Source organism: Leptonychotes weddellii, chromosome 5, assembly GCF_054177405.1.
Source record: "Leptonychotes weddellii isolate Sample4059 chromosome 5, ASM5417740v2, whole genome shotgun sequence".
In the NCBI taxonomy this organism is placed as follows: domain Eukaryota; kingdom Metazoa; phylum Chordata; class Mammalia; order Carnivora; family Phocidae; genus Leptonychotes; species Leptonychotes weddellii.
This window is the reverse complement of record NC_138373.1, coordinates 53,591,722-53,616,040: the sequence shown is the minus strand read 5'-3', so window position 1 is coordinate 53,616,040 and position 24,319 is coordinate 53,591,722. Positions and strand designations below refer to the sequence as shown.

The following is a 24,319-nucleotide window of genomic DNA, read 5'->3' as shown; positions in this document are numbered from 1 at the left end:
GAAGGTCTGCCTTCAGCTCAGGTCATGATCCCAGGGTCCTGGGATCGAGTCCCACATTGGGCTCCCTGCTCAGCAAGGAGCCTGCTTCTCCCTCTGCCTGCCACTCCCTCTGCTTGTGCTCTCTCTCTCAAATAAATAAATAGAATCTTTAAAAATAATAATAATAATCACACTTAGTCCCACTTTGGCTTCTAAAAGGAATCAAGATTCCTCGGGGAAATGGGTGATTATTCCAGGGCTAGGTCAGGAATGATCCAAGATGAGCCTGAGAACATACTGTTGTGTCAGAAGTAAAGAGCTCACAACATATCAAAACACACAGAAGCCAGCTTGAAGGGGTCCCCCTGGCCAAACCTGAGAGAAAATGATCATCAAAATAAATGACAGTAATGGGGGAATGACCCATCAAAATAAAATAGTAACACATAAGTCCATATTAGTCTATACGAATATAAATGGGACACAGAGAGTTATTCCTTCAAGTGGAATGCCATCCTATGAATGTGAAACAAGTGATGGGAACAGAAAACCACCACTTGCTATCAATCACAGTAATAAACTAAGCCAAGAAACAACAATGGATACTAAAATTAATGGGTAAAAGGCACAAGGAACAAGATATTTACATACAAACTACTTCCTCACAAAATGCTTTATTATAAAGGGAAAAAAGATTAACTTCCCAGTGAAGAAACCTTACAGACACCACCTTAACCAAATGATCAAGGTAAATCGCCAAGTAATGGGAAAAACTGAAATCATGTACCACCTGATAGGATGCAATGAGAACAAAGTACCATTTCTGTGATATTCCTGCCAAAATACAAGATTTAATTTAATCGTGAGGAAACATCAGAAAAATTCAAACAGCAGACCATCCTACAAAATAACTGGCCTGTAATCTTCAGAAGCATCAAAGTTATGAAAGTTAAGGAAAGACTGAGTTACCATTTGAGATTAAAGGAGACTTACAAGACAAAGTACAATCTGTGATCTTTTTTGCTATAAAAGGCATTACTGGGAAAATGGGGGGGGGGAACAGGAATGAAAATTAGGGAAATGATGAGGTCTGTGGATTAGATAGTAATAATGGATAAAAGTTAATCTCCTCTTTTCGATGGCTGTCTCTGGTGATGAAGGAGAAAGTCTTTTTTTTTTTTTTTTTTTTTTTAAGATTTTACTTATTTGACAGAGAGAGAGTGAGAGCAGGAACACAAGCAGGGGGAGTGGGAGAGGGAGAAGCAAACCTCCCACCGAGCAGGGAGCCCAATGCAGGGCTCGATCCCAGGACCCTGGGATCATGACCTAAGCCGAAGGCAGTCACTTAACAACTGAGCCACCCAGGCACCCCAAGGAAGTCTTTTCTTATAGGAAATGCATACTCAAGCATTCCAGGGGGCACCTGGAGGGGCTCAGATGGTTAAGCGTCTGCCTTCTGCTCAGGTCATGATCTCAGGGTCCTGGGATCAAGCCCCACGTCGGGCTCCCTGCTCAGTGGAGAGTTTATTTCTTCCTCTCCCTTTGCCCCTCCCCCCTCCCGGCTCATGTTCGCGCTCTCTCAAATAAATAAATACAATTTTTTAAATAAATAAATAAAGCATTCTGGGATGTCAATATATACTGATAAATAACTCTGAAATGGTTTATAAGAGGAAGAGCTCCTTGTACCATTAATGCAACCTTTATGGAAATTTGAAATTACTTCAAAATTGAAAGGAAAAACAAGGTCTTAAAAATATGAACTTGATGGGCGCCTGGGTGGCTCAGTTGGTTAAGCGACTGCCTTTGGCTCAGGTCATGATCCTGGAGTCCCGGGATCGAGTCCCACATCGGGCTCCCTGCTCGGCGGGGGGTCTGCTTCTCCCTCTGACCCTCCCCCCTCTCATGCTCTATCTATCTCAGTCTCTCTCTCAAATAAATAAATAAAATCTTAAAAAAAAAAATATGAACTTGATGAACAATAAAGGGACTTAAAAACATGAACTAAAAGTACTAAAAAAAATTTATGTATTAGCGTAGAGAAAAATTTTCTTTGTGTGGCATCAAAAGCAGAAACAATAGAAAACAGCTGTGTAAATTATATAAAAATGTTAAACTTCTCAACTAGAAAAAAATAACCTGCTAAAATACCAACAACAATAAAAACCATGAAGACATAATGAAAGTTAAAAAGCAAATGTTAAATTATGGCCAAAGCATACACAGCAAGTATACAAGACAAGAAAAAATCTCTAATGCTCGCTCTCTCTCTCAAATAAATAAAATTCTTCTTTAATTAAATAAATAAAGAACAATGAAGATTGTTTTAATGGTAATACACAGTACACTTAACAGGATATAAGGTTATGAGCAATTAGAAACTGTATTCCAGGGGCGCCTGGGTGGCTCAGTCGGTATGTGACTGCCCTCGGCTCAGGTCATGATCCCAGGGTCCTGGGATTGAGCCCCACATCGAACTCCCTGCTCTGCGGGGAGCCTGCTTCTCCCTCTCCCACTCCCCCTGTTTGTGTTCCCTCTCTCGCCATCTCTCTCTCTCTGCCAAATAAATAAATAAAATCTAAAAAAAAAAAGAAACTGTATTCCAGTGGACAATTTCATACAATATATTTACTGAAGCTTCCAAAACATTCACAGCCTTTTACACAGAAATTCTGTTGGTATATATAAACCAAAGCCAAACGAGGCCCTTCAAAGTAAGGGATTCCTTAATTAAATTAGTTTATCAAAACTAGTAACACTCTGTATTACATGCTAAGTATCCACTAAAAATAATGGCAAAAATATAACGGATACAAAAAGATGTTCAGGGTTGTTAAGTTTCAAAAACAGACAATAGTATAAGCAATATAATCCTTTTTTTACAAATATATATAAAAATGCACACACAAAAAATCTAAGAGGCTCAGAAAGAGAAGACTTAGGATGATTTCTGTCTTGCATTTTTCTATGTGTTTCCTATATTTTTAAATTTCAAAAGTAAATATTAATAATCTACATTATAAAATATTTAACACAAAAATATTTGAAACCTGAGAACTGGTGATACCTTTTCCCCTCAGATGAAATAAATCAACAGGTACCTTCAATTAAATGGTAACACTGTATTTAAAGACACATTGGATAAAAGAAAAGTCATCTAACATGCAAAAGAGAACGAAGCAATAATATCTATGTACTAATCAATAAAAAGATACAGGGTGAAAAAAAGCAAAGAAAACATTAAGTTTTTAAGAAAAAGCCAACAACAAAAATCCTATCTTGGGGGTAGAAAATAATTTGGGAAAGGAAAAGGAGAAAGTAATACTCTGTAACAGGATTATTTTTAAGAAAGGATGTTTGATATCATAATAAATGTTATACCAAATAATGATTAAGTCAACTTTAACAGAACCTTTATGTTTGAAAGAACATAAAAAGCCAATAATTCTTAAAGGACAAATCTGAGGACTTAAATGTCATTTAAATGTTAAAGTACTAAAGATCTAGGTTAGCATAAAAGGTAATATAGTTTTGTTTGTTTTCTACTCCCATGACTTTATAACATATTTTAATAATTGTAGTTTACCATTTAGTAATTATACTTTTTTCAAATCTCTCTGGAATCTGATGGAGGTGTATGATTTAAAATTTTTAATGAAGGCCTATAATAAAACAAAATACAAAAAAAATCCTTTACACTTCCCAGCTTTAGAACAAAAAAATTATATTCAAACATCAATAAGATAATATCCACTGTACCTTATTGTAACGATCATGTGGAACAGATTGTAAAACAATTGGTTCCATTGTAGAAACATTGGCAAATTGTACCTCTGGAATATACAGGGCACAAACCACATGAGCCCAACCTAAAAATAAATGAAAGTAATGTCATTTTCCAGTTTTCAATAAAACTTTTTCAAAGATAAATAAAATCATTAACTTCCTCAAGAGATCCTTTAAAAGCCTATGTTAAGTAAATGGACAACAAAACATGAACAAATTCTCATTACTGACTTAACAGTCAAACCACTACTGATAAAGCACTTAATCATTTCTCCAGCGTGGTAACAGAAATAAAACCCTTTTAAAATTCAAATGCTAGCACTGACACTTCTTATAGGAGTACACTAAATAATTCAAATCAGTATTATTTCTGAAAACCACTTTATTTTTTTTATTATTTTTAAAAGATTTTATTTATTTGACAGAGAAAGACACAGCGAGAGAGGGAACACAAGCAGGGGGAGTGGGAGAGGGAGAAGCAGGCTTCCCACCGAGCAGGGAGCCCGATGCGGGGCTCGATCCCAGGACCCTGGGATCATGACCTGAGCCGAAGGCAGACGCTGAATGACTGAGCCACCCAGGCACCCCGCCCCTGAAAACCACTTTAAAAATAAGATAAAATAAGGGGCACATGGATGGCTCAATCAGTTGAGCATCTGACTCTTGATTTGGGCTCAGGTCATGATCTCAGGGTCATGGGATTGAGCCCCGCATCAGGCTCCATGCTGGACGTGTATCCTGCTTGGGATTCGCTCTCTCCCTCTCCCTCTGCCGCTATTCCCCCCTCTCAAAACAAAAAAAGTAAAATAAAAATAAAAATTTTAATATTTTAATCTTAAATGTCAATAATAAAATTTTAAATTTTGTTAATGTTGATACTTTAAATACTAGTATTAACATTATTTTACTATTTCAATATTTTACTTAAAATATTTTAACAATTGGTATTAAATATTAATGCTTCTTTTAATTTTTAAACTGTGACCGAAGGTATCAAAAAGCTGTGATAACGAGGAATTCTGAGCCAAAACTGGAAAAGATGAAAGTCCGGGGAGGTGAGTACAGCTTTTAGCCACTTTGCCACCCATGGGACATTTGCCTATTTCAGAGAAAGCAAGTAAAAAAGGTGAAAGGTGGTCTTGACAAACTCAGCCAAAAGAACAGGGATTTAGGTCCATTCGACAACTGAGGGAGGAGGGGAACTAGTCAGCCCCTAACCCCCCCTTTCACGTGAGACCCTGAAGGACTGCAAGCCAGAACAATAAACTAAAAGTACATGGGCCCTCAAAGAGAATGCAGCAAGGCTTTGATCATCTCAAACTCTCAAACTGGACTCATGTAATACTAAATTACAAGTGCCCACAGGCACCAGAGGAAGCAAATATACATCCTCTCTGAAGGAAAACAATGTAATCTTGACTACAAATAACTTCTACTATTGGTTCATTATCATTTTCAGCAGAATAAAAAGTGCCAAACACATGAGAAATAAGACAACATAAATGAAAACCAGCAGAAACAAGAAAATCAAAACAGATCTTTATTTTGGAGTTTCAGCCATAGACATTAAAGTTAAGTATCCTTATTACGTTCAAATACATACAACACAAAATTGAAAATTTCTTCAAAGAACTGAAAACTATAATAATAAATCAAAAATCCCGGAAGTAAAAACAAAAATTTGTTAAAAATCTATGGGCAGGGGGCACCTGGGTGGTTCAATTGGTTAGGTGTCTGACTCTTGATTTCAGCTCAGGTCATGATCTCAGGGTCGTGAGATCAAGCGCTGCGTAGGACTCTCTGTGCCGAGCATGGAACCTACTTAAAGACTCTCTCTTCCTCCCACCCTCCCTCCCCACTTGCACACGAGTGCTCTCTCTCTCTCGTTCTTTAAAAAAAAAAAAAAAAAAATCAATGGGTGGGATTAACAACAGTTTAGCCATAGATGAAAACAGAATTAGAGAGCAACAAAACAGGTCAAAAGAAAATATCCAAAATGTTAGCGCATTAGAGTTCTTTTAGGCCAAGGCACAGAGAGAGGAACTGAGGCAAAGCCCAGGACACTCCCAAAGTTCAGAAGATCAGGTGAGACCAAGGCAGCTAAAACTGCCAGGACAAAGTACCAGAAATGAAAGTTCTTCACATAGAGAACAAACACTCACAGAGAGAGATATACAGAGAACACTGCTTGAATATTAAAGGAGAGAACATATGAGTGAAGAAACTACCTGAGGCTGGAAAAAGAACCATCCAAAAGAATTAAAGGAAAGAGTATCTGGCAGACAAAAAGAGCCAGGAACATTGCCGGGTCCCTCTAGCCAGACTGGAAAAACTCAACTCACAGGGCATTGGTTATTTGAATATTCAGAAAGATCTTGCCTCAGTAGTGGGGAATAATTACCCTTAGAGCACTGCTCTAGACCCATCTAATAAATCATAAGAGCAGAACCTGAAAGGATCTATCTATTTCCAAGGAACCTAACTGTATTTCAGAACAAATCTGAAGAAAATTTAAAGGAATGCAAAAATATCCAGATTTATATCAGCAAAAATACTGGAGTAGGCAGCTCCAAAAGCACATTCCACCAAGGAAATATCAAAAAATCAAGCAGGAACTGTCAGAACCAATTTTGTTATGACTCTGGAAAAGAGAGTAAAAGGTTTACAGCAACCAAACACTAAATTAAGAAAAAGGCAACTTAAAAATGGTAGGAAAGCTTTGGACATTTCTATTTTCCCTTAACCCATGCCCACCCTAGGTTCAGCAGAAGTCTTAAAGACAGCACTCATTGAGTTTCCAGTGTGGAACCCTGGTTCTCCATTCCATAGGTTCAGAGAGTTAAGTACAGACACAGAAGATGTAAGATCCACAGTAAACTGTATAAACAAAAATAATAAGAATTCATTGTACGATTTATAACAAAGATAAATGCATGACAATAACTGCATATAGGCCAAAAACAGAGAAATGGAATTATATTATTGTGAGGACCCTGTACTATATGAGAAGTAGTATAATAATATCATTTGATGGTAATACTGAGAAAAAGATGTAAACTTTAAGCCCTAAGACAATGACTAACACAAAATTTATGGCTAATAACACAAGAAAATAGACAAGATGGAATCATAAACATCTCAAAAGAAGGCAGAAAAAGAGAAAAAGAGAACAAAAAACAAATGGAGCAAATAAAAAACAAGTATCAGGGCACCTGGCTGGCTCAGTCAGTACAGCATGTGACTCTTGATCTTGGGGTTGTGCGTTCGAGCCCCACATCGGGTGTAGAGATTACTTAAAAAAATAAAATCTTCTAAAAAAAAATAAAAATAAAAATAAAGAACAAGTATCAAGATGATAGGTTTAAATCCAACCATATCATGGGGCGCCTGGGTGGCTCAGTCGTTAAGCGGCTGCCTTCGGCTCAGGTCATGATCCCAGAATCCTGGGATCGCGTCCCACATCGGGCTCCCTGCTCAGCGGGAAGCCTGCTTCTCCCTCTCCCACTCCCCCTGCTTGTGTTCCTGCTCTCGCTGTCTCTGTCAAATAAATAAATAAAATCTTTAATAAATAAATAAATAAATCTAACCATATCATTAATCACACTAAATGTAAATTAACTAACCACCCCAATTAAAAGACACAAATTGCTGGAGTGAAGATAAACAAATGGCCAATAAGCACATGAAAAGATGCTCAACATCACTAGTCATTACAGAAATGAAAATCAAAAATAAAATGAAATATCACTTCATATTCACTAGGATGACTAAAACCAAAAAGACAAACATTATCAAGTATTGATATAGATGGGATATAGAAAAATAGGACACCTAATGCACTACAAGCTGAAACATAAAATGGTACCTCCACTTTGGAAAACAGACTGGCAATTTCTCAAAAGAATAAGAGAGTTAACACATGACCCAGGAATTATACTTCTAAGAATAATCCGAAGAACTAAAACATATTTCCACACACACACACAAAAATGTAAACAAATGTTCATAGCAGTACCATTTGTTCATACCAGTATTATTCAAAATGGCCAAATGAAAACAACCCAAATATCCATCAACTGTTGAATGGTTAAGGAAAACATGGTGTATCGATACACTGGAATATTTTGGCAATTAAAACAAATGAATTACTTAGACATGTTGCAACATGGACAAATCTGGAAAATAGTACACTAAGTTAAAGAACCCAGTCACAAAAGACCACATATTGTATGATTCTAGTTATATGGAATGTCCAGGATAGGACAAATGGACATAGGTTAATAGTTGCCAGGGTAGAAGTATTCGAGGGAAATAGGAAGTGAATACTAATAATGGTGACAGTACGTCTTTTTAGCTTGATGAAAATGTTCTAAAACTGACTGTGATGATGGTTGCACAAGTCTTTGAATATTTTTAAAAACACTAAATTGTATACTTTAAATCGATCAATTGTATGATATGTAAATAAAGCTGTTCTATAAAAATTAACAATAAGAAAAATAACTCAATTTTTTTAATGGGAAAAAGATTTTTGAACACAGACATCACCAAAGAAAATATAAGAACTGCAAATAACCATATGAAAAAGATCTCAAATTTACTACTCATTAACAAAATAAAAATTAAAAGCAGACAGATACCACTCCGCACCTATCAGAATGGCAAAAACTAAAAAGAGTGACCATACCAAGTGCTGAAGAGGATGTAGAGCAACTGAAACTCTCATATGCTGCTGATGGGAATGTAAAATGTTATAACCGCTTTAAAAAACAGTTTGTCAGCTCCTTAAAGAATTAAACATGCACTTATCATTATAAACTAGCCGTTTCACGCCTAAATATTTATCCAAGACCAAAAAAGACTATGATTATAGAAAATATGTACTTAAATGTTAACAGCAGCTTACTCTGCAACACCTAAAAATATAAAGTCTATCTACAGGTAAATAGATAAACTGCTATATCCATACAAAGGAAAAACAGTGAACAAAAAAAAGGAATAAACTATTGATGCATGTAACAACAAAAATAATCTCAAACTATTTATACTCGTGGAAATAAGCAAGACAAAAATAGTGTCTGTATATACTATATACATATTTGAGTGTCTAGACACACATACATACATACACATATATATTCCACTTAAATAAAACACTAGAAAAATACAAATTAATCTATAGTAATGGAAAGCAGATGAATGGTTACTGGGACAAGGCTGGGGAGAGGACGGCTGGTATAGATAGAGTACAAAAGAGTAAAAAGAAAGTTTTAGGAGTGATGGATATGTTCACCGCCTTAATCATGTTGATGATTTCATGGGTACATACATTAGTTAGAATTTAATAAGTTGTTCACTTTAAATATATACAGTATACTGAATGTCAATCACATCTGAATAAAGTTGTTTTAAGTATTTTTTTAAAGAACAAAAATTTTTAAAAGAGATCTCAATCCAAATGTCAATTTATATTAAATGTTAGTCATTTATACACAACAATTAAGGCAGAGATTGAGAGGGATAGAGTCAATTAAAAAAAAAAGACCATACTACCATATGCTGCCTACAAGAGACACACTTTTAATAAACACTGGTAAGTTTAAAGCAAATAAAGCAAACGGATGGAAAATTATATATGAAGCTAACAGTAAGAATATCAAGGCTGAAGTGACTATTTTGATGTCACATAACACTATGAAACAAATACTCCATAGCTAAAAAGGGACATTTCCTAATGATAAAGGAATAATTCAGTAGAAGATCAACAATGAGAAAAGTGTCTACACCTAATAATGACACCTTGAAATACATAAAGCCACACCTGGCACTAATAAAGGAAGAAACAGACATCATAACAGATACTTAACACACCATACTCAGTAACTAACAGATGAAGTAGATCCCTCCCAAAAATCAGTAAAGACATAAAAGAGGTTGGAGTGCCTGGATGGCTCAATCGGTTAAGCGTCTGACTCTTGATTTTGGCTCAGATGTTGATCTGCGGATGGTGAAATCAAGCCCCATGTTGGGCTCCACGCTCACTCGGGAGTCTGCTTCATATCCTCCCTTTCCCTCTGCCCCTCACCCCGCTCTAAAATCAGTAATCTTAAAAAGATATATAAAAGAGCTCAAAAGTATCAGCGACCTTGATCTGACTTTTTTTTTAAGATTTCATTTATTTATTTATTTGACGAGAGAGAGAGAGAGAGAGAGAGAGCACACACCAGCAGGGGGAGAAGAGGGAGAAGCAGGCTCCCCACTGAGCGCGGAGCCCGATGCATGTCTTAATCCCAGGACCCTGAGATCATGACCTGAGCCGAAGGCAGTCGCTTAACCAACTGAGCCAACCAGGCGCCCCGATCTAACTGACATTTATAGAATACTATATTCAATAGCAGAATACACATTCTTTTTCAAAGGCATATGGTACAGTCAACACAAACCGTATGCTAAGCCCTAAAATAAGTCTCAGTGAATTCTAAAGGACTAAAATCCTCTAAAACCACAACGAAATTAAATTAGCAACCAATAATCATTAAATATCTAAGAAAACCCCTAATAAATGGAAAACAATATAATTCTAAATAATTTAAGAGTCAAAAAGAAAATCACAAGGGAAATTGGAAAACATTTTGAACTGAATGGCAACAAATATACAACATACCAAATTTTGTGACACGTTGCAAAAGCAGGGCTAGCAGGGAAACTTACATCTTTATATACTTTTATTAGAAAAGAAGATCTAAATTCAAAGACCCAGGTTGCTACCGTAACAAGTTAAAAAAGAAGAGCAAAATATACACAAAGTAATTAAAAGGAAGAAAATAGTAAAGATAAAAGGAGAAATCTATAAAATAGAAAATAGGCAGACAACTTTAAAAATTAATGAAGCCAAATGTTGTTTTCTTAAAAGGGTAAACAAAACTGACAAGTTCTATATATACTGGTCAAGGAAAAAACAAAAAACCGAGACTACAAATCACCAGTATCAACAATAAAAATGAGGTTATCACTACCCACACTATTGATCCAACAAACATTAACAGGATAATAATACTACAAACAACAGTACTCCAACAAATTCAACAAGTTACACGAAGTAGTCAACTTTCTTGACACAAGAACAACATAGGAGCATCTCTATACCTACTTTTCAAATAAATTTACCAAACAAATTCCCAGAAAGGTTTCACTCTAACATCAGAAGGTTTCACTGATAAATTCTATAAAACATTCAAATAAAAAATAACACCTTGTACATAAATTTAATCATTTAAAAAAACATCATAGGGGCGCCTGGGTGGCTCAGTCGTTAAGCGTCTGCCTTCAGCTCAGGTCATGATCTCAGGGTCCTGGGATCGAGCCCCGCATCGGGCTCCCTGCTCGGTGGGAAACCTGCTTCTCCCTCTCCCACTCCCCCTGCTTGTGTTCCCTCTCTCGCTGTGTCTCTGTCTGTCAAATAAATAAAATATTTTAAAAAATAAATAAATAAATTACACAAGAAATCTGACAAAACCATTACAATTTTTAAAGAAATGGAGAATTAAAGTACCTGACAATAAGATGTCTGTCAAGAGTTGGAAAAATTAATTTAGTTCCCTAAGAGTTTCACAGGGTTCAGAAAAAAAGTAAAAGCATATATTAATATTAAATTTTATCAACCTAACAGAGGGGATAGAATAGAATGATAAAAAGTAATCCAAGAGAAACCTCTACACATCTATTAAAATGACCAAAATCCAGACCACTGACAACAACAAATGCTAGGAAGGATGAGAAGGAACAGGAACTCTCATTCATTGCTACTGGGAATGCAAATGGTATATCCTCTTTGGAAAACATTTTGGCGGTTTCTTATAAAAACTAAACATACTCTTACCAGATGATCAAGAGCGTGTTCCTTATTATTTACCTACCCAAAGGAGCTAAAAACATATCCACACAAAAACCTGCACATACATGTTTACAGCAGCTTTATTCATGACTACCAAAACTCAAAAGCAACCAAGATGTCCTCCTATAGGTGAATAGATAAATAAAGTGTGGTACAGTACATCCAGACAAACCAGAAATCAGCACTAACAATCAATGAGCTGTCAACCTATAAAAAGACATAGAGGAAAATTAAAAGTTTATTTCTAAGTGAAAGAAATTAACCTGAAAAAGCTATATACTGTATGATTACAGCTACATATAGGGCATTCTGGAAAATGCAAAACTGAAAAAAAAGATCAGTGGTTGCCAGGGATTAGCAGGAAGGGAGGGATGAACAGGCAGAGCAGAGAGGATTTTTAGGGCAGTGAAGATGATGCCCTAAACTGTATGATATTATAATTACAATACTCTGTGTGATATATAAATCTGTCCAAACATACAAAATGTACAACACCAAGAGAGAACCCTAAAGCAATTAAGAGACTTCAGATGTTATGATGTATCATTATAGGTTCATCGGTAACAAATGTTCCAATCTGGTAAAGATGTTGATAATGAGGAGACTACACATGTGCAGGAACAAAGGGTATACAGAAACCTAACTTCTGTTCAGTACTGCTGGGAACCTAAAACTACTCTAAAAAATAAAGTCTACTGGGGCGCCTGGGTGGCTCAGTCGTTAAGCGGCTGCCTTCAGCTCAGGTTATGATCCCAGGATCCTGGGATCGAGCCCCGCATCGGGCTCCCTGCTCGGCGGAGAGCCTGCTTCTCCCTCTCCCTTTGTCTGCTGCTCTGCCTACTTGTGCGCTCTCTCTCTCTCTCTGTTAAATAAATAAATAAAAATCTTTAAAAAATAAAAAATAAATAAAGTCTATTATTTAAAAAGTAATCCAGAAGAAGGTAAGCATAAAGAAAAAAATAACATAAAAGTAAAAAGACTGGCGCCTGGATGGCTCAGTCAGTTAAGCATCTGCCTTTAGCTCAGGTCATGATCTCAGGGTCCTTAGATCCAACCCCACATCGGCTCCCTGCTCGGCAGGGAGTCTGCTTCTCCCTCTACCTCTGCCCCAACTCGTGCTCTCTCGCTCTCTCTCAAAAAAATAAATAAAATCTTAAAAATAAAAAAAGAAGTAAAAAGACAAATAGAAAACATTTAGTAAGACAGAAGTTTTAAATCCAAATCCAAATATACACAGACGCACAGAAATGCAGACAGGCACACATCTATATACATACATTAAATGTAAATGGAGTAGGGGCGCCTGGGTGGCTCAGTTGCTTAAGCGACTGCCTTCGGCTCAGGTCATAATCCTGGAGTCCCGGGATCGAGTCCCGCATCGGGCTCCCTGCTCAGCAGGGAGTCTGCTTCTCCCTCTGATCCTCCCCCCTCTCATGTGTGCGCTCTCTCTCTCTCTCTAATAAATAAATAAATAAAATCTTTTAAAAAATGTAAATAGAGTAAAATTTACTTCAATTAAAGACAAAAACTGTTGGACTGGTAAAGAGGCAACTATTTTGCTGGTTAACAAGAGACGAGAATTCACAAAAATTATAAAAGAAGATACACCATTTGAAAACAAAAACTAGTAGAAACCTAATGCAGTTATGTTAATATCAGTTGAAATATACTTTGAAGCAAAAAAAAAAACAGTACCAAAGAAAGAGTGGTACTCTACAATGATAAATTCAATTCATAAAGAAAATATACAGTAATTCTAAATGTGCATGCACCAAATAACATCATCAAAATATAAGGCAAAAACTGAGACTACATAATGACAATGTGAAATATTAACATATCTTCTCCAGTAAATTACAGAATAAGCATTCAACATATCTGCAAGGATACAGATGATCGTACCAACCCAAATATCAAATACAACCTTATGGATATATATAAAACACTACAATACTCCAAGACCACAGAACTTTTTTAAAGCACATATAGAACTACTTTAAAAACTGACCATATCCTAGCCATAAACCAAGTCTCATTTAAGATCCCAAAGGACTGAAATCAAAGACTATGTATTCTGACCAGACTAAACTCAGAACTGATAATAAAAAAAAGATATCCTCAGGACGCCTGGGTGGCTCAGTCGTTAAGCGTCTGCCTTCGGCTCAGGTCATGATCCCAGGGTCCTGGGATTGAGTCCCGCATCGGGCTCCCTGCTCCTTGGGAGCCTGCTTCTCCCTCTGCCTCTCTCTCTCTGTCTCTCATGAATAAATAAATAAAATCTTAAAAAAAAAAAAAAAAAGATATCCTCATGTATTTGGAAACAAACCTCTTTATTATCAATGGGTCGAAGTGGTAATTAGAAAGGAAGTTTAATTATGATGAAAATTATATCTAAGTTATAGGGTAGGTTAAATTTCTCCCCACAAATACACAATTTGAAAAGTATACACCGGAAAGCCTGCAAATTAATGAGCTAAATAAATTTCCATGTTAAAATTTTAGATGAGAGCCAAATAAACCTCCCAAAAAAAGTACAAGGAAATAAAAATGTATTTGGAAATATGTATCTTCTGTGGGGGGGGGTTGATAGTCACCCTTCTAAATGAGTGTGCACTGATCTCATTGTGGTTTTGATTTGCATTTCTATACTGATTAGTGATGTTGAGCATCTTTTCATGTGCCTGTTGGTCATGTGCATATCATCTTTGGAGCAATGTTTATTCATGCTCTTTGCCCATTTTTAAATCGGGTTATTTGATATTTTTGTTGTTGAGTACTAAGAGTTCTTTATATATTATCTCCTATTCCAATGCCTTTTCAATCTGTTGATTGGGTTCTCTGATGCACAAAAGTTTGTAAGCTTGTGTGGTCCCACTTATCTATTTTTTTTCTCTATTTTTATCTTTTTTTCTTTTTTGGCTATGTATTTGGTGTCATATCCAATAAATCATTTCCAAGCCCAAAGTCGTGAAGCTTTTCCCATATGTTTTCTTCTAGAAATTGCATAATTTTGAGTCTTAAGTACCTACATCTTTGATCTGAGTTAATATTTGTATGTGGTGTAAGATAAGGGTCCAAGTTCACTCTCTGGCATGTGAATATCCCATTGTGCCAACACTATTTTTTGAAGAGACTGTCCTTTCCTCATTGAGTTGTCTTGACACTCTTCTCAAGGATCATCTGACCAACATACAGAAGAGTTTATTTCTGGGCTCTCTAGTCTATGCCATTGGTCTATTTGTCATTATGCCAGTTCCACACTGTCTTGATTACTATGGCTGTGTAATATGTTTGAAATCCAGAAGTATGAGTCCTCCAACTTTGTTCCTCATTTTCAAAATTGTTTTGGCTATCCGGGGACCCTTGAGATTCCCTATGAATTTTAAGATGAATTTTTGCATTTGCACAAAAAATGTTGTCAGGATTTTGATAGGGATTACATTCACTATATAGATCACTTTAAATACTACAGACACAGAACTGCTTTCCATTTAATTACACCTTCTTTCATTTGCTTCAGCAGTGTTTCATAGTTTTCAGTGTACAAGTCTTTTCCTCCTTGATTAGATTTATTCCTAAGTGTTTTATTATTTTTTACACTTTTATAAAAGGAATTAATTATCTTCTTAATTTCCTTTTCAAACTATTCATTGTCACTGTATAAAAACAACTAATATCGGGGGTGCCTGGTTGGCTCACTCAGTGAAATGTGCAACTCTTGATCTCAGGGCTGTGGGTTCAAGCCCCACACTGGGTGTAGAGATTAGTTAAAAATAAAATCTTACAAAAATAATTCAAAATAAATTAATAAATACAACTAATTTTTACATGTTGATTTTGTATTCTGCAACTTTGCTGAGTTTTTTAGTGCTAATAGTTTTTCTGTGGAATCTTTAAGGTTTTCGACAAGTAAGATCATATCATCTGCAAACAAAGATAATTTTACCTCTTCCTTTTCAAACTGGGTGTTTTCGATTTCCTTTTCTTCCCTAAGTACTCTGGCTAAGACTCCAATAATATGTTGAACAGTCATGAAGAAAGCAGGCATTCTTGCCTTATTCCCTGTCTTAGAGGAAAAGTTTTGTCTTTAATGACTGAGTATATTAGCTATGGGTTTTTCATATATGGCCTCAGTATATATGTTGAGGTAGTTTCCATCTATCCAAGTCTGAGGAGTTCATTTATCATGAAAGGGTGTTGAATCTTGCCAACTGTTTTTTCTGCATCAATGGAAAGGCAATGATCACATGGGTTTTGTCCTTCATTCTGTTAATATGGTGTATTACACATCGATTGACTTTCATATGCTGAACTATTCTTGCATTCTGGGAATAAATAAATCGTATATGATCCTTTTAATGTGCTGCTGAATTCAGTTTGCTAGTATTTTGTTGAGGACTTTTACATCCATATTTATCAGGGATACTGGTCTGTAGTTTTCTTTTTTGCTTATAAAGTCTTTGTCTGGTTTTTGTTCTCAGAATAATGCTGACCTCATAAAATGAGCTTCAATGACCTCTTCAATTTTTTGGAAGAGTTTCCAGAGAATCAATTCTCCGGTGAAGCCATCTGGTTCTGGACTTTTCTTTGTTGGGTTTTTAAATACTGATTCAATCTCCTTACTAGTTGTTGGTCTGTTCAGATTTTTATTTCCTTATGACTCAATCTTGGTAGGCTGTGTGTTTCTAGGACTTTATCCACTCTTCTAGGTTATTCAATTGCTATCAAACTATTAAATTCTCTAATAATCCTTTTTATTCTGTGTTATCACCTGTAAGGTCCCCCTTTTCCATTTCTAATTTTAATCATTTGTATACTCTTTCTTTTTTCTTAATTTAGCTAACAGTGTGGAATCTAAAAAAAATAAAACAAATAAATAAACAAACAAAAAAGCAGAATCAGATCTATAAATACAGAGAACTAATGGCTACCAGAGGGAAGGGGGGTGGGGGAGTGGGCAAAATGGGTAAAAGGAAATAGGAGATACAGGCTTCCAGTTATGGAATGAATAAGTCACAAGAATAAAGGGTACAGCATAGGGAATATGGTCAGTTATATGGTGACAGATGGTAGCTAACACTTGCGGTGAGCACAGCAGAACTTACACAGAAGTTGAATCATTATGCTGTACACACAACCTAATTTAACATTGTATGTCAACTATACTCAAATAATAAAATAAATGGCACCTGTGCCATAAAAAAAAAAAAATCTAGCTAACAGTCAATTTTGTTTCTTTTTTCAAAAAACCAACCTTTAATTTCACTGACTTTTTATTCTCTATTCTGTTTATCTGTCTTCTAATCTTTATTTCCTTCCTTCAGTTTGCTTTGTGTTTCTTTTTTATCTAGTTTTTTGAGGAGTTAAATTAAGTTGTTAATTTGAGATCTTTATGTCATATCCAAGAAAAGGACAGAGGGGCATAAGGTACAAAAAGGGAACAAATGTTATAAGATTAATTATGGAGGGGAGCCTGGGTGGCGCAGTAAGTTGGGAATCCAACTCTTCATTTTGGCTCAGGTCGTGACCTCAAGGTCCTGAGATTGAGCCCCGAATCAGGCTCCGCACTCAGCACGGAGTCTGCTTCAGATTCTCTCTCCCTCTCCCTCTGCCCCACCCCCGCGCTCACTCTTCCTCAAATAAATAAATAAATCTTAAAAAAAAAAAGATTAATTGTGGAGGGGTTGGCAGGGATAGGAGGTTCACTTAGTTCTGTACACAATTTGGAGAGGTAAATCTGCCTTTAACTGAAATGGGCAGGGTAACAAAATGGAATGAGAAAGTGGAGTTCAGATATCCATGTTGGGTTTTTTGTTTCTACCGTGTCTTAACTGAAATATAGTTGATGCATAATGCTACATTAGTTTTAGGTGTACAACATAGTGATTCCACAACTCTATACCAAATGTCCCTGTTACGTTTATGTACCTATCACACAGCAGATGATGTGGCAAGCAACTACGTATTTATGAAATCCAGAGTTCAAGAGAAAAGAAAAGGTTGAAGATACAAGTTTGGGTGCTATCAAAGTATACACATAGATGTTATTCAAAGCCATAATACTCAGTAAGTTCATTCTGGAAGTAAGTGTAGAAGGCCTATACCCTGAAGCACTCTAATATTTAGAGGTCAATGTCTGCAAGACAAGAGTCCGGAAAAATACAAGGGGCAATCAATAAGGTCAAAGGAAAAGAAGAGTGCTGTCCCAGCAACAAAATGAAGTAAATGCTCAAGAAAGAATGATCGAAATTGTCAAATGTTGCTGACGATCAACTAACATGGGACTTGAGAACTGGTTCAGCCACATGGAGATCACTGACTACCAAGAACAGGCCTTGGTGGCATGGTGGGGAAAAGCCTGACTGGAGTAAACTCAAGAGTGAAAGAGATGTGGGGCACCTGTGTGGCTCAGTTGGTTAAGCGACTGCCTTCGGCTCACGTCATGATCCTGGAGTCCCTAGATCGAGTCCCACATCGGGCTCCCTGCTCAGCAGGGAGTCTGCTTCTCCCTCTGACCCTCCCCCCTCTCATGTGCTTTCTCTCTCTCATTCTCTCTCTCTCAAATAATAAAATCTTAAAAAAAAGAATGAAAGATGAAAAAATAAGGAAGTGGAAGAAATAAAATTGTCATTTACACACATTATCATTGTACAGAAAATACAGAATGCCAATTTCAACAATTTGCATAGAATACAACTAGTTCAGGGCACCTGGGTGGCTCAGTCAGTTAAGCGTCTGCCTTGAGCTCAGGTCATAATCCCAGGGGCCTGGGATAGTGCCCCCTGTCAAACTCCCCACTGAGCTCTGTCCCTCCCCTTGCTCATGCTCTCTCTCTCTCAAATAAATGAATAAAATCTTTAAAAAAAAAAAAAAGAATACAACTAGTTCTAGGTTTTTCTTTTCATTTTATTTTTAACTCTAATATACAGCTTACTATGCATAGGCCTTGTTCTACACACTTCACATATCTTATTAAACTCTCAAAACCCAACAGAGTATATAATATTAAACACATTTTATGGACTTGGGAGAAAACTGTATCATAAAGAAATGAATACAATTCTAAAATTTATATGTGAGAATGATGTTCCAAGACTATTCAAGTTCCATCTGAAGAATAACAAAGGGGCTCTTACCCTCCCAGACTTGAGAGCTTATTATAAAGTTGACTTTCATCACAACAGCCACAGTGAGCATGTTAAAAAACTTGCTTTAATCAAGTCATCTCTCAGTTCAAATCACCCCAATGGTTTAGCAACTTATCCTATGTAACACCAAGTTATTACAGTGATCTTGCAAACCCTACAGGACCTATGTCCACCCCATCCTCCAATTCATTAATCTCAGGTCTCTTCAAATGTCATCTCTTCAGTGGAGTCTTCCCCAATCACTTTACTTAAAATTTCAAAAGCACATTTCAGATTTCGCTCTGCATCCTCTTCTTCATTTTTCTCCATAATACATGGCATACTGTACATTTTATTTACCTATTTCATTTATTATCCAACTTCCCTCTCCAAATGTAAGTAAACCTGAAAGGGCATGGATTTTTGGTCTGCTTTGTTCACTGCTATCTAGAACACTGCCTGCAGCACACAGGAGGCAACACAATAAATATACTGTTGAAAGAATGTCAATTTTCCATAAGCTAATCTACAAATTTAAGAAAAGCATCATCAAAATACCAAAGGGATTTTTAAAAATTAAATAGCCTGATAATATCATCAGTGATGTCTTGTGGATTTTTTGTACTCCCAGATATGACAAGATGAGCAGTAGACTTAACCTCTATGGTACTTTTTCCCAAAAGCCATCAACCCAAGCTAATTATGAGAAAATACCAGGAAAAACCACATTGGCGGTGGGGGGATAGTGAACATGTACCTGGCCAGTATTCCTCAAGACTGCTAGGGCAATGAAAAACAAGAAAAGACTGAGAAATTCTTACAAACAGAGGAGACACAGAGACATGGCAATTAAATGCAAAAGAACATTAAGGGGGGAAAAAATGGTAAAATTAAAAAAAAAAAAAGACAACCAACCATCTGGTAGGAAAAACTCCAGCAATTCATACTACAAAAGACTAATTTCCATAATACACCAACAGCTCCTACACAACAATCCAAAAATGTACCTTGAGGAATTTACCAAGAGAAAACGGAGGTAAGAATATGAAGGAATACTTCACATAAAGGAAATACAAATTAGCTTTTAAGCATATGAAAAGTTGATAAACTTCTCTCACAATAACAGAAATACAAATTAAGCTATATTGACATTATTTTTATCTACCAGATAGACAAATATAAAAAGATCCTTAACAATGATGGATGGAAAAGGTTAAGAGCTGGACTCAGAATCCCTCCTTCGGGCTCTGGAGGAAAACAGGGTAGTTTAACTTCTTGTTAACACCAACTCTGAAGACAGATGACAGTATTGTAGGGTGTGCCATGTACTAATAACTTATCTGAGCGTGCTCTTTATCTTAGCCTGTTGTTAGCCTGTTGTACTTGGTTGTCAGGAGTATGTATGACTTACATAATTTATGGTCCACAGCTACATTAAAATAGAATAGCCAGCCAAATACAGAGTCTATATGACTAGTAGGCATTTTTTTTTTAAAGATTTTATTTATTTATTTGACAGAGAGAGACACAGTGAGAGAGGAAACACAAGCAGGGGGAGTGGGAGAGGGAGAAGCAGGCTTCCCGCTGAGCAGAGAGCCCAATGCGGGCCTCAATCCCAGGACCCCAGGATCATGACCCGAGCCGAATGCAGATGCTTAACTAAACTGAGCCCCCCAGGCGCCCCAACTAGTAGGCATTTTTAAGCTGAGGGTAACCAAATCTGGTGGCTTCCCCATGCTAATGTGACCTGCACTCACATTAGCTTCTTGTCAACCTTAAAACCAAAACAATGACGACATTAAGACTTGCATCAGAGTTTGGAAGTCTCTGTATTACTGCAACTGTATATACTTTTCCTTTATTAAGTATATTTGGTGTTGGATAAGCCAATTATGAGGTGAGTTTGATGAATACTACAAAATTGAAACCCACGCAGATGGTTGTATAACTGCTGAGGTAAGTATGATAAGAACAGGTTCTTCTCATGTATTGTGAATAAAGTGTGAATTACTACGATCTCAACAGAGGAGGATTTGGCAAAATCCTCTGACCCAGCAATTCCACTTGAAGGAATTTTTGCTAATCACCCAGTATCGATGATTACACTGTATGCAGTTATGCACTCTCTCTAGTACTTTGTAAAAAAAAAAAAAAATTGGGGGGGTGCCTGGGTGGCTCAGTCAGTTAAGTGTCCAACTCTTGATTTTGGCTCAGGTCATGACACCAAGCCCTGAGTTGGGCTCCCCGCTGGGCTCTCTCTGCCCCTCACCCACGTGTGCACTCTCTTTCTTTAAAAAAGAATAAAAAAGGAGGCAGACAGAGAAGCCAACTTGAAAAGAAATCTTGGTGAGAATGAAAAGGAATTGGATCTTTTATACATTGCTTATGGGAATATAAAAACGGTGCAGCCACTATGAAAAAGTTTGGTGGTTCCGCAGAAAGTTAAACACAGAATCACTCTCTGACCCCATCAATGCCACTCCTAGTATATCTCCCCCAAAACAGAAAAGAGATAAAGATAAAACAGATACTTGTACAACCATGTTCATAGCAGCACTATTCACAACAATCAAAAGGTAGAAACAACACAAATGTCCAAAAAGTGAAAGGACCAACATAATGTAAACAATCTCTCTCTCTCTCAAACACACACACACGAGTTATTATTCAGCCATAAAGAGGACTGAAGTACTAATACAGGCTGCAACACTGATGAACCTGAAAAACATTATGCCAAGACAGAAGCGAGACTCAAAAGGTTATACATTGTGTGATTATGATAGTTATGTAAAATGTACAGAATAAGTAAATCCATAGAGACAAAAAGCAGATTGGTGCTTGCCAAGGGCTAGGGAAGGAAGGGTAGAAGGCAGAATGTACAGTTTCTGCTTATGAAAGCATACTTTCTTTTAAGGTGATAAAAATGTTTTCGAAACTGACAGAGGTGGTAGTTGCACAACACTGTGAAAGTAGTAAATGTCACTAAACTGTTTATCTTAAGTTGGTTAATGTTATGCTATACGAATTTTACCTCAATTTTAAGAAAAAAGAATAAAATATCCTGTCCTTCCTTCACAAACTGCACTTCAGGGTAATGAAATAGCTGATAAGGAATCGGCTCTCTGTATAGAAACATTCCTGCTCCTAATAACAGAATATCACAATTTATTCAACCTCTATTGAATAAAATAATGGTCCAGATACTGGTCAGCAGCTGCTAATATCACAAAAAAGAGGATAACCAAATATCATATGCCTCATAAAGGAAGTATACAACACTACGAAGTATTTTTTTTTTTTATTCGTTTATTTGACAGAGAGAGACACAGAGAGAGAGGGAACACAAGCAGGGGGAGTGGGAGAGGGATAAGCAGGCTCCCCACCCAGCAGGGAGCCCGATGCGGGGCTCGACCCCAGGACCCTGGGATCACGACCCGAGCCAAAGGCAGATGCTTAACGACTGAATATGATCAACCCACAATAAACTGAATATGATCAAGCCTCTGAATACATCTAATTACTAATGTACAGAAAATATGGAACAAAGTAACATGTTCTCACACACACACACACACACACACACACACACACACCCATCTGAGAAGCAATCAATAAAATGTACTGTGGGAAACTATACAGGGCAAATGTCCCAGGTTTTTCCATAAGTAAAGTGACAAGGGAATGGAGGGGAGGGGGTACAAAGAAACCTAAGAGACATATCAAGCAATTACAGTGTATGCACCTTATACATCCAGCTTATGGACCTTATTTAGACATTGATGCATTCAAATATAATATAAAAAGAAAACATTTAGGGAGACAATCAGGAAAATCTGAACAATGACTGAACAGCTGATGGCTTTAAGAAAATTCTTGTCAATTTTTTTTATGTGTGATAATATATCATGTATTTTTAAAATATCCACAGGTTAGTGATACTCACAAAATTCAAAATAATCAGGATGGCATAGGGAAGGGTTTAGATGAAACAAGACTAGCCATCACTTGATCACTGTTGAAGCTAGGTACCCAGGGATTCTCTCTACTTTTATGTATGCTCAAAGTTTCCCATAATAAAATAGGTATATTTTTAAAAATATACCTGCAAAATTTTACCACTTAGTATCTCTGATGTCCATTCCCTCATTTTTACCCTCCTACTACTGCTGTCTTCAACCTTTCCCTCATCAATCTCTCCCTTAAACTTACTGCAATAAAGCAGAGTCTCATCTTTGTACAGTTTAGATTCTAAAGCAAAAAATTAGCATAATCAAAACTGTCTTGGAAAAATCCCTTAAGATTCCAATTTTGAATATATAACCCTGTCAGATTTTGTAAGTTCTTCTCATTTTTCTGTATCTATCAGTGGCCTCAATTCATTCTGAAATTTCTTCAAGAATGTAAGTATCAAATAATCCAATTAAAAATGGGCAGAAGACATGGACAGACATTCCTCCAAAGAAGACATACAGATGGCCAACAGATGCATGAAAAGATGATCAACATCACTCATCATCAGGGAAATACAAATCAAAACCACAATGACATATCACCTCACACATGTCAGAATGGTTAAAATAAAAAACACAAGAAACAAGTGTTGGTGAGGATGTGAAAAAAAAAGGAACTCTTGTGCACTGTTGGTGAAAATGCAAACTGGTACAGCCACTGTGGAAAACAGTATAGAAGTTCCACAAAAAATTAGAAACAGAACTGCCATATGATCCAGTAATCACACTACTGGATTACAAAAAATACTAATTTGAAAAGATATATGCACCCCTATATTTACTGCAGCATTATTTATAATAGCCAACTTATGGAAGCTGCCCAAGTGTCCACCAACAGATGAATGGATAAAGATGTGGGGGCACCTGCTGGCTTGGTCAGAAAAGCATGCAACTCTTGATCTTGGGGTCATGAGTTCAAGCCTCACACTGGGTGTAGAGATTACTTAAAATAAGTAAACTTAAAAAATATATATTACACACACACACACACACACAGAGGAATACTATCCAGCCATTAAAAGGAATGAAAGCTTGACACCTGCAAAACATATATGGATCCAGAGTTATTATAATGCTTAGTAAAATAAGTCAGTCAAAAAAAGACAAATACCATATTATTTCATTCATATTTGGAATTTAAGAAAAAGCAAATGAACAAAGAAAAAAAGAGACAAACCAAAAAACAGACTCTAAATATAGAGCACAAACTGATGGTAGGGTTGGTGTGAAATAGGTGAAGGGGATGAAGAGTAACACTTATCTTGAGAACTGAGTAATATATAGAATTGCTGAAATCACTATATTGTACACCTGAAGCTAATATAACTGTGACTGTTAACTATACCAAAATTAAAATTTTTTTTAGTTTTAAAAAAACAAAAGAATGTAAGCAACATCACCACCTCTTGCCTGACCCCCTCAATAATATATTTCACATCTTTGTCAGTGATGGTTGGGGAAAGCCCTATAATCATTCACAGGGATTTCCATATAGGTTTGCCTAGAACGCAGGCTCAGTGAGT

At 36.5% G+C, this 24,319-nt stretch overlaps 1 protein-coding gene across 13 annotated transcripts in view; it reads right to left on the bottom strand.

The window, feature by feature from the left end:
• The window catches only part of MLLT10 (MLLT10 histone lysine methyltransferase DOT1L cofactor), a 210,337-nt gene that overhangs the window by 127,973 nt on the left and 58,045 nt on the right, over positions 1 to 24,319 (bottom strand). For all 13 annotated transcript variants that reach the window (XM_081820715.1, XM_081820713.1, XM_081820717.1 and 10 more), the window contains one exon: positions 3,739 to 3,848. In XM_081820715.1, coding sequence (XP_081676841.1) covers positions 3,739 to 3,848 — 110 coding nt within the window. The remainder of the gene's footprint in view (positions 1 to 3,738; positions 3,849 to 24,319) is intronic.